This window comes from Gossypium arboreum, chromosome 13 (assembly GCF_025698485.1).
Source record: "Gossypium arboreum isolate Shixiya-1 chromosome 13, ASM2569848v2, whole genome shotgun sequence".
In the NCBI taxonomy this organism is placed as follows: domain Eukaryota; kingdom Viridiplantae; phylum Streptophyta; class Magnoliopsida; order Malvales; family Malvaceae; genus Gossypium; species Gossypium arboreum.
In genome coordinates, this window is record NC_069082.1 from 115,004,333 (window position 1) to 115,013,513 (window position 9,181).

At 34.4% G+C, this 9,181-nt stretch overlaps 2 protein-coding genes across 2 annotated transcripts; both read left to right on the forward strand.

Annotated features, from left to right (window-relative positions):
* The first annotated feature begins 1,607 nt into the window (after window positions 1–1,607).
* LOC108464212 (solanesyl diphosphate synthase 1, chloroplastic-like) lies at window positions 1,608–5,324 on the forward strand. The gene is made up of 6 exons (XM_017764373.2): window positions 1,608–2,366; window positions 2,739–2,863; window positions 3,189–3,316; window positions 3,405–3,508; window positions 4,265–4,392; window positions 4,555–5,324. The coding sequence occupies exons 1-6, from the start codon at window positions 2,144–2,146 to the stop codon at window positions 5,101–5,103; spliced, it is 1,257 nt and encodes a 418-aa protein (XP_017619862.1). The 5' UTR covers window positions 1,608–2,143; the 3' UTR covers window positions 5,104–5,324.
* A 158-nt stretch (window positions 5,325–5,482) lies between these two features.
* LOC108464213 (uncharacterized) lies at window positions 5,483–8,829 on the forward strand. The gene is made up of 4 exons (XM_017764374.2): window positions 5,483–5,716; window positions 5,807–6,031; window positions 6,721–6,831; window positions 7,693–8,829. Exons 1-4 carry the CDS (start codon window positions 5,606–5,608, stop codon window positions 7,726–7,728), a joined length of 483 nt encoding a protein of 160 aa, XP_017619863.1. The 5' UTR covers window positions 5,483–5,605; the 3' UTR covers window positions 7,729–8,829.
* The last annotated feature ends 352 nt before the right edge of the window (window positions 8,830–9,181 follow it).

The following is a 9,181-nucleotide window of genomic DNA, read 5'->3' on the forward strand; positions in this document are numbered from 1 at the left end:
CTATATTGTTGTTGTTTTGGATGCATATAGTTTTATATTATTTTTATTTATTTTTGAAATTTTGATTCATGCAGGTGTTAATTTTGATGCAAACAAAAACTGCACTATTAACTTACAAAGAATATAATTTAAAGAGATATGTTAGAATTTATAATTGATAAAATATAATTCATTTTCTTTTTTAAATTTATTAATATATATATATATATAATTTAAAGTTAAATTTATATATGTACCTTTTAAATCAAACAAAGCCTGATTTACAAAATTAAAGTTATTGTTTTCAGAAAATAATCAAATATTTATTTCTCTCTCACATGTGGTTGTCTCTGTTTAATCCATTTAAGATTCAAATCTGACCAGATATAATATTTTATTTTTGAGAAATGATTTATTCACATTGACACATCTTGCTTTTTATATTTTGAATTATTCCAATATTTTTTATTATTTCAATTTCATGAGAATATTTTTAATTTATTTAAAATTAAAGGGGTATAATTTATATAAATAAAGAATAAAATATTGCAATTAATTGAATAAATATAAACCGAATGGAAAACTATGTATTGAAATATTAACATATGGCACTTTTATTATATTTACCAATTTTATTTCTTTACCAATATTTAAAATTTTAATAATTTTATAATATTACGTATTTATGTTTTATTGTAATATAAATCATATAATAGATAATAGATATTGCACACTTATTTTATATAGGTACAGATAAAAATTATGAATTTAAAATAAAAATAAATATTTGATAACTTAGAGAATTTATTTGAGGGCAACAACATTTTATTTAATCTTACTTTTGAATCAACCTTCTTAAAACTTGTGATATCAAAATTATAGATAAATAATGAAAGAGATTCAATTAAATTGGTGTCAAACATTACACATAACTATTCATTAGTGAAATAAAAAAAAAACTCCATTTTAGCATGTTGCTGTGTTTTTTTTTATAAATTTTATCATTTTAATTAACATAGTATAATTTTCTATAAATTTTAAAACTATTTTATATAAATTCTATAAATAAATTAACCCTCATAAAATAATTAAAAAATTAATTAAATCCTCCAAATCAAATCTTGTGCCATCCATCATACTATTATTTTTTTACATCAACCATCATATTAACCGCCGTATCATCTTTTAACGAGCTGTTAAGAATTTAAAAAAAAAATTATATTTCAAAGGCTGAATTAATTGCCAAGGATTTCAATTTTTAAATAGAGTTTAAAAGAGGTTTTTTAATGTTTAAACCTGAAAATACTATGTGTGAATAACTATAATAAATTGTATTTAAGAATTTAAAAGTTAAAACATCATTCTTTCTTTTTCTTTTGAATTATAATAACAATACAAAATTTAAATAATAAATACAATTAGCACAACTTAAATACATGTTACATCTAGGACGGTGAACATGTTTGATCATTAAGCCAATGTTAATGGATAATGGGAGTTTAATGATAAAATCATCAACTAATTATTTGGATGAGAAAGAATCAAACACGTGGCAATTCTATATTGATCACTCAATTGCAAGAAGATATAAAGGAGGTATTACATGGCTCATGTTTCGATCGAAAACCGCCAATTTGCAAGGAGGCCTCTTAATTGATTCTGACCCAAATATAATATATCCTACGGCCGTTCTTTAATTTCCATAAAATTTCCTTCTTACATGTATTTGAACAAATCTCGCTTTTTTCATTTTGTAGCGAAAAAACGTCAATAGCCTCTCAAACTCTTTTATTGAACTGATAAGCAGCTCAGGACAAAACTACAACAAGTCCTATGTGGGATCTTTTCATCCACCCAAAATTTCTGAACCTTCTTAAACTTGGGAGGACATTGTTTTCTTTTTTTCTTGTAATAGAAATGGAAGCTTTTTAAGTTTGAAGACATCCTTTTGAGCTCTTTTGAAGTCGTTTTTACAGTTTCTTGCCGAATACCCAGTTTTTCTTTCAGCCTGTTTTCTTCATTTTAGTGATTCTTTTATGGGAAATTGACTAAAGATTGAATTTTTATTTCTGGGTTTTTGTTAAAAAGAGCAAAACTTGGCATTTTTGCTCTTCTTTTTTTTTTTTTTTTTTTTTGGGTTCTTGGTTGGGTGTTCGTATTAAGAATGATGTCAATGACATGCCACAATCTTGATTTTGGAACAAGAGTGCTTGATTTGGTTGCTGTTGGCTCCTCTTCTAATTCTTCAATTGAAAGGCACGTAGTGAAGAATCATGGAAAAACATTTGCCACTAAAGTCTATGGAGCTAGAAGAATGGCTTGTTGCAGGCAAAACATTAGTAGAACTCGTGTGTTCTCCACAAATACTTCAGAGGCTCTGCTTGATGGTAATATTTTTGCTACCTAAACATCTTTCAAGTTTTAATCTTGTTTTTGGTAGTAAGTTATTCAAATTCAATTTTATACTCGGTTCTATCAAATTTAGCACACTGTATATTTGTTATTAGTTTTCAAAAATTGCTTTGGCATGGTATCTTTAATCTGTCTGTATCTCATTACTTGGTTGAGGTTCTATACTTTTTTATTGTTACTATTGGAATTCATATACTTGGGATTATTCTTTTGGTTATTGGTGTCATGTTTAATAGGAAAGAATAGTTTAATTTTCATCTTATGTTTTGGTTATTAGATTTTGTTATTACAGATTTGAGTTCAGTAATTGGAATAATAGATTTTTGTCCACTTTGACATCAATGTAGGAGTCGGTCAACGTACTGCGCCAGTGTTGGATTTGAAGAAAGAGGCTAAAAGTCCCATTTCACTAGCAAACTTGTTCAAAGTTGTAGCCGATGACCTCCAGACTCTAAATCAAAATCTCCAGTCAGTAAGTGCTCATTGAGACTTTAATTCTTACTTGTCCCTTATAGTTCCGTTGTCATATATCGGATTTTCTGCATGTTGGGGATGATTTTGTTCAAGTTCTATGGTCACTAATAAGGTTTTGCACGTTTTGGTTCATCTAATGAGGCCAGATGAATTAACTAATAGATATGTTGCTTCTTTGTTTATTGAAATCTTAGGTTTGCTTGATTGATTATGCATAGCTGCTTCAATTTGTCTGCTTAGCTTGGAAGAATTGACTTTTTGATTTGTTTAGTTCTTTGAAGATCTTGATGTTAGTTATGTATCTGATGATGATGATCTGCTAGATTGTTGGTGCAGAGAACCCTGTTCTAATGTCTGCAGCTGAGCAGATCTTTGGTGCTGGTGGTAAGAGAATGAGACCGGCCCTGGTGTTCTTAGTTTCAAGAGCTACGGCAGAGTTAGTCGGATTGAAGTAACGATTCAGAACTCTCTTAACATATTAAACACATTTTCGTTATAGTTTTAGACTAATCTCCATTTTGTATATCTTTTTTTTCCAGGGACCTTACTACAAAGCATCGGCGATTAGCGGAGATCATTGAGATGATTCATACTGCAAGCTTGATACATGATGATGTATTAGATGAAAGTGATATGCGAAGAGGTTAGCCCATAAATTAACATCTTTTTTCATGTGTTTGATGTGCTGTTCTTAATAAGAAACCATCTCAAACCTAAAGAGATAATAGTTCTTCCATGCAAGTGCATTAAGAAATAGGTAGTCTATGCTTTTGGTCTAATCACCACACTGATCATCCTGGATGATGGATCATCTTGGTGTGCGAGTTACTCTAGGCCAACTCTATACCATTGTTGAGGGTCAGCTTCTACAACAGAAAGAGGGAAAAGAGAAGTTTTAGGAATGGAAATCTCCGGCTTTCTTAAAAAAAGAAAATACTATGCTTTTATAGTAGTTTACGAGTTGGAGATTCTTTATTAACGTTAAATAGTCGGCAAGAAGTACATTTTCTTCAGGATAATTGAGGCTATGGTTGCAGCCTTCTATACACATGTATAAGGGCAATTTCTATTTCAGTATATACAATAAGTGCATGTGCAAATGTGGGGCGTCCATATTCTTTGTACATAAATAACAAATTGGTAGTTGTGGTGGTGTTTAAGAGTGAAACTGTCGCCAAATTTCTAGCCTGTGCATGTTAGGGACAGGAACCACTGCACCTACCATTCCATCGAATGATTCTGACTGCTCGGTTTTAACATTCAATAGTAATGTTAATAGTAATAATAGAAGTTTTGATCTCAAGGGAAGAGCTTGAATTTCTTCGATATCTTTTTTTCTCCTAGTCTTTCATCATTTGGGAGACTGCTAATTTGGAACTGTATGTTAATTTAATTGCAGGAAAAGAGACGGTTCACCAACTGTACGGCACGAGAGTAGCCGTACTGGCTGGGGACTTCATGTTTGCTCAGTCGTCATGGTACCTTGCAAATCTTGAAAACCTTGAAGTCATTAAGCTCATTAGCCAGGTATGTAGGACCTAGGCCTAACATTTAGGGTAAACCCAAGTATTGACTAAAAAGTACCACCTGTGGAGATTCGAAACGTGCTGTGGCTATGGAGATAGTTCTCAAACTATTGATATTTTACTTTAACTAGTCTCAAGTGTATCCTCATTAATGATATTGCAGGTTATTAAGGATTTTGCGAGTGGTGAGATTAAGCAGGCATCGAGTTTGTTTGACTGTGATGTCAAACTTGAGGACTATTTGCTAAAGAGTTATTACAAAACAGCTTCATTGATTGCAGCTAGTACCAAGGGAGCCGCCATTTTCAGTGGAGCTGATCGTAGTGTAACAGAGCAAATGTATGAATATGGAAAGAATCTTGGCCTATCATTCCAAGTTGTTGATGACATATTGGATTTTACACAATCAGCAGAGCAGCTGGGGAAGCCAGCTGGTAGTGATCTAGCAAAAGGCAACCTCACAGCACCTGTAATTTTTGCGCTCGAAAAGGAGACAAAACTTAGAGAAATCATTGAATCTGAGTTCTGTGAGACTGGTTCCCTTGACGAAGCAATCGAACTAGTAAAGCAATGTGGGGGAATCGAAAGGGCACAAGAGCTGGCAAAAGAGAAAGCTGATATTGCAATCAAGAGTCTCCAATGTCTTCCTCAAAGCAATTTTCGGTTAGGGCTTGAAGATATGGTGATGTTTAATCTAGAAAGGATTGATTAGTTTAACTAATCCAAACCAAACAGCATGATACATGACAGATAAACATGGCATGAAGTTGAAGCCTGTACCCATATAGAACAGCTTTCTTAGGATATTAATTGGTTCCTTGTCACTGGTTGTATATTCATACAAGGCTTTGAGCTTTGACTTGAGCTCCTAGTATCAATGTCTTCAAATTATACATTTGTCTGAGAAAAAAATAATTTTTCTGTTAAATTAAATTGATGAACAATAAAGTTTTTGTGGTCATCAATATTAAGCTAATAAACTTCCATTATGTATACAAGAAAAACCTATGTTACAGGTGTTTCTTATTTTCTTCTTAAAGTATTTGTGTTTTAGGTTTATCTGAAAAGTGTGAATATAAACCATTAATTTGGGGAAAAACCAAAACTTTTGAGTCAAATATGTAAATAAGTTCTAAATACTGACGTTATATTAATTTACCGAACGAGCTTAAACCCAACAAGCCCCTAAAAGAAGAGGGGCCAAAAAAAAAAAAATGAGACAATGGAGAAGCATAGCAAAAGAAGCCATGGATCGAGCTTCCATTATCGTTAAATTCCTTTGCTTGCTACACGTCACCGACGCCTACGTAGTATCATCCAACCATGTCTGTAACCTACTCAAACTTTCCCTCTTCTTTCTTTCTTTTCTTTTCTTTTATTTATTTATTTTTTAGGAATTAATTGAATTGATGCAGGTTCTGGGTCCTAGTATGCTCCCAACGTTAAACATAACCGGCGACGTCGTACTTGTGGAACACTTGTCTCATCGGATAGGCAAACTGGGTTCGGGTGATTTGGTCTTGGTTCGGTCGCCGCTCGACCCTAATAAGACCCTAACTAAGCGCATTGTAGCCATGGAAGGTGATAGAGTTACTTTCTCGTTAGACCCCACTCGGAGCTTCAGCTCCCGTTCTCTTGTGGTACTCTTCTTCTCCTTTTAATTGGGTCTTCTGTGTTCTGACAAAGTATTCATTTATGTTTTTTCATCTTGTTGAGTATTGTAGTTTTGATGGATTAGATATAGCTGAATAATGAACATTTAGGCTCTGAGTTGTTTTTGCGATTGGATTTTTATAATTTTACAACTAGGAGCAAAATTCTAATTTCTTTTGATATGGAACACTATGTTGAATGGAGGTTTCGATAGATTGGAAAAGGAAAAGTAAAAGCTTGGGTCTTTGCAGAAACATATAGTCACCAGCAGACCCAGCCCGCTGAACATGTGCCTTGTCCTGAGAGCATAAGCTAGAATTGCCCTTTTTGAGTCCCACAGGTCCCTCAAGGTTTTGCTCTCCTCGTGTGCTTCTAGAGATTCAAACCCTCATCACAGCACACATATGAGTGCACTTTTATCAGAACGGAATCAGTTGGTATTTCTGATAAGAGTGCACTCATGTTTGTCTGTGTTGTGGCGTAGGTTCAAACCTCTGGAGGTGCACCTAGGACGGCACAACTTTGAGGGACCTCTAAGCCCAAAGAAGACAATCTGGCTTATGCTCTCATAATACGCTCATTCCCTGTGGGCTGGGTTGAGTTGTGACACATAACATAGCGTTAGATTCTTGAATGATCATTTTTCTGTTATTTTGCTTTTGGTTTAAATGGATAGGTTCCAAAGGGGCATGTTTGGATTCAAGGGGATAACTTGTATGTTTCACGTGATTCACGGCATTTTGGTCCTCTTCCTTATGGGCTTATTGAAGGGAAAGTGTTTATGAGGGTAAGCATTGTTAACTCTATTGCCTTTGGATTTGTTCACAAGAATGAATTGAAGTATATTTGTTGGAATTAATAATATGGGACATGTTAAACATAGAGTGATTTGGTGTATGAGTTCTTTGGCATTTTTCATTTATCCTTTTGCAGGTAATCCCTTTTGACCCAGTTTTAGTTCTTGCATGTCATAAAACCATTATTTCAGTGAATTTAGTGCTTAAAAAGCCAAGACTATGCTTATCTGGCTCAACTAAATTAGTTTCACTTGTCTTATTTGTGTGCTTAACCAGTTTTAAATGATTTAGGATTTTTGTGGTTGGGACTTGAACTAGTTTGGCGGATCATGATGCAACCTTTTGGTGTTAATGTCTCAAACAAGCAAATTAGGTTCCGATTAAAATAGTAAAAAAAATGGGCTTTCTTGGTAGTTTTGGTTTGAAAAGATGCTGTTAAGCTTTGTCTATCTTTAGAATGTCGGGACACAACTTGTCTCCATAGAAACATCATTTGATTCACATGATGTTAGACCTTTCACTTATAAACTTTACCGAATTACTGAAAGAAAGAAATAAAAGTAAGGTGCATGCTTATCATTTATAAGTAAGACTTGACGGTCTTGTATGTGTAGGGGTTTAGAAACTGGGTATGTATGCAATATATTAAGGTTATGTTGGATCAACTCCCGTGATCTTTGAACACAGGCATGAATATTGGTATATTTGACATGTCTTCACTTAAAGTTTCTGCTCAAATGGATTATGATTTGCAGTACTTACCTAGTCTTTCTATTTATTTTATATGTTTCTTATTATTGGTCAAATTTTGCAAAGCACTTAAAGCATTTTTCTGATCTCTTCTTTGTTAGGTATGGCCACCTAACAGCTTTGGTTTATTGGGTTAATGAGAGAATACATTCAAGGTATATAGTTCGCTGTTAGTGCTTTTAAGACTTGTGATAATGTTCGAGAATGGTCTTTTCTGGTGCTAGTTTTAAATGATGTACAATTGTTTTTTTTTTTTTTTTAATTCTTAACCCTTCCCCTATTCCCAACTGTGGTTTGTTTTGTACCAAAGAATAAATATCGTACTGTGGTTTTCTTCCTTAGCTAGGGGAACTGCATAGTATTGATGCAAAGTTTTTCCCCATTTTCAGTAGAAGTGTTGAAAGCCAGTTCACTTATGTTTTCGGAAACTCAAGAAAAAAAGTATCTTCTGCCTCTCTCTAAAACTCAAGAAAACCCTATGCCTTTGGCTTGTGCGACTGGCTCTCCTCAGCCGACCATCCTCAACCTTAATCTTTTTTGTTCCGGTTACTTTTTCCATTTCCCCTCCCCCCTGCTTTCCTGCATGTTTGGCCTTGGTTAGACTTTTGCCAGCAGTCTTGGCTGATTCTGCTTGATGGGGACATTTTTCTACCTTCCACTTGTGGGAGTGGTTTTTATTCTCTTGCCAAATGCGCACGAAGGGAGAGATCATCTTCCCTCTGATGTTTGATGCCACTGTGGTTATACTCAGGGGCCGAAGGTTGCTGCTAGGTTAGTTGGTTTCCGATGGTTAGGCCTCCAGGTTTGTCTTTCTGCGCGTTGGGCTGTGGTTGCTGGAGGCTGTGGTCTTGGTTTTCTTTGCCTTTTGATTTTCTGCTTTGTGGTTGCATTGCCCTGCCCTGGTTTTGTTGCAAGTTTTCGGCTCCTGTCTAGCGAGAGCAGAGGGCTACAGAAAAACGGGAATCAATGCAGCAGGGCCTTTGCCCTCATAGCTGGTGCCCTTGCTCCGGGCTTGATTCCTCTCCTGTTCTCGCATTTGAAGGGATGGTGGCAGCCTTGCTTGTTTACATAGAGCTGCCTGGGGCTCTGCTTTGGCATGGGTCTGTTTGCTGCTCTTGTTGGGTGGCTTTATTGGGGCTGTAGTGCCTGTATCACTTTTTAATCTTAATGAAGTTACCCTTCTGTTCCAAAAGAAAAGAAAAAGACAATTGAAAGCCAAAATTTGGCTACTTCCAACTTATGGAGGCTTATGGTATTGGTCCTAGTTATTGGGGTTTATTGATGAATGTCAAAGATCATCCCAAACAAAATATCCATAAAATGGATCAACATTTGACATACAACATTCTTTTTCATTGCTTTCTTTTTAGACGTGAATCACAAAATTACTTACGTTTCACGTTTTACTTTGTCTACAAAAACCTACAACCAAATAAAAGATTCAATATCTTTGAACACCTCAATTGATTTGATTACTACATCACAGACCTAATTTGGACAGAATACAAAATGTGATATCTTTAATAAATACAATGCAATAACAGTAAAAGTATCATGGAGATTATTATACTAAAAGTTGGATTTTGTTTT

What these genes read in the sequence shown, in the direction of transcription:
- LOC108464213 (XM_017764374.2), top strand. Translation starts at nt 5,606, where the DNA reads ATGAGACAATGGAGAAGCATAGCAAAAGAAGCCATGGATCGAGCTTCC. An exon ending in ACGTAGTATCATCCAACCAT is followed by an intron (nt 5,717 to 5,806) that starts GTCTGTAACCTA and finishes GAATTGATGCAG; the next exon opens with GTTCTGGGTCCTAGTATGCT. An exon ending in AAGGGAAAGTGTTTATGAGG is followed by an intron (nt 6,832 to 7,692) that starts GTAAGCATTGTT and finishes CTTCTTTGTTAG; the next exon opens with GTATGGCCACCTAACAGCTT.
- LOC108464212 (XM_017764373.2), top strand. Translation starts at nt 2,144, where the DNA reads ATGATGTCAATGACATGCCACAATCTTGATTTTGGAACAAGAGTGCTT. An exon ending in TTCAGAGGCTCTGCTTGATG is followed by an intron (nt 2,367 to 2,738) that starts GTAATATTTTTG and finishes ACATCAATGTAG; the next exon opens with GAGTCGGTCAACGTACTGCG. An exon ending in TAAATCAAAATCTCCAGTCA is followed by an intron (nt 2,864 to 3,188) that starts GTAAGTGCTCAT and finishes ATGATCTGCTAG; the next exon opens with ATTGTTGGTGCAGAGAACCC.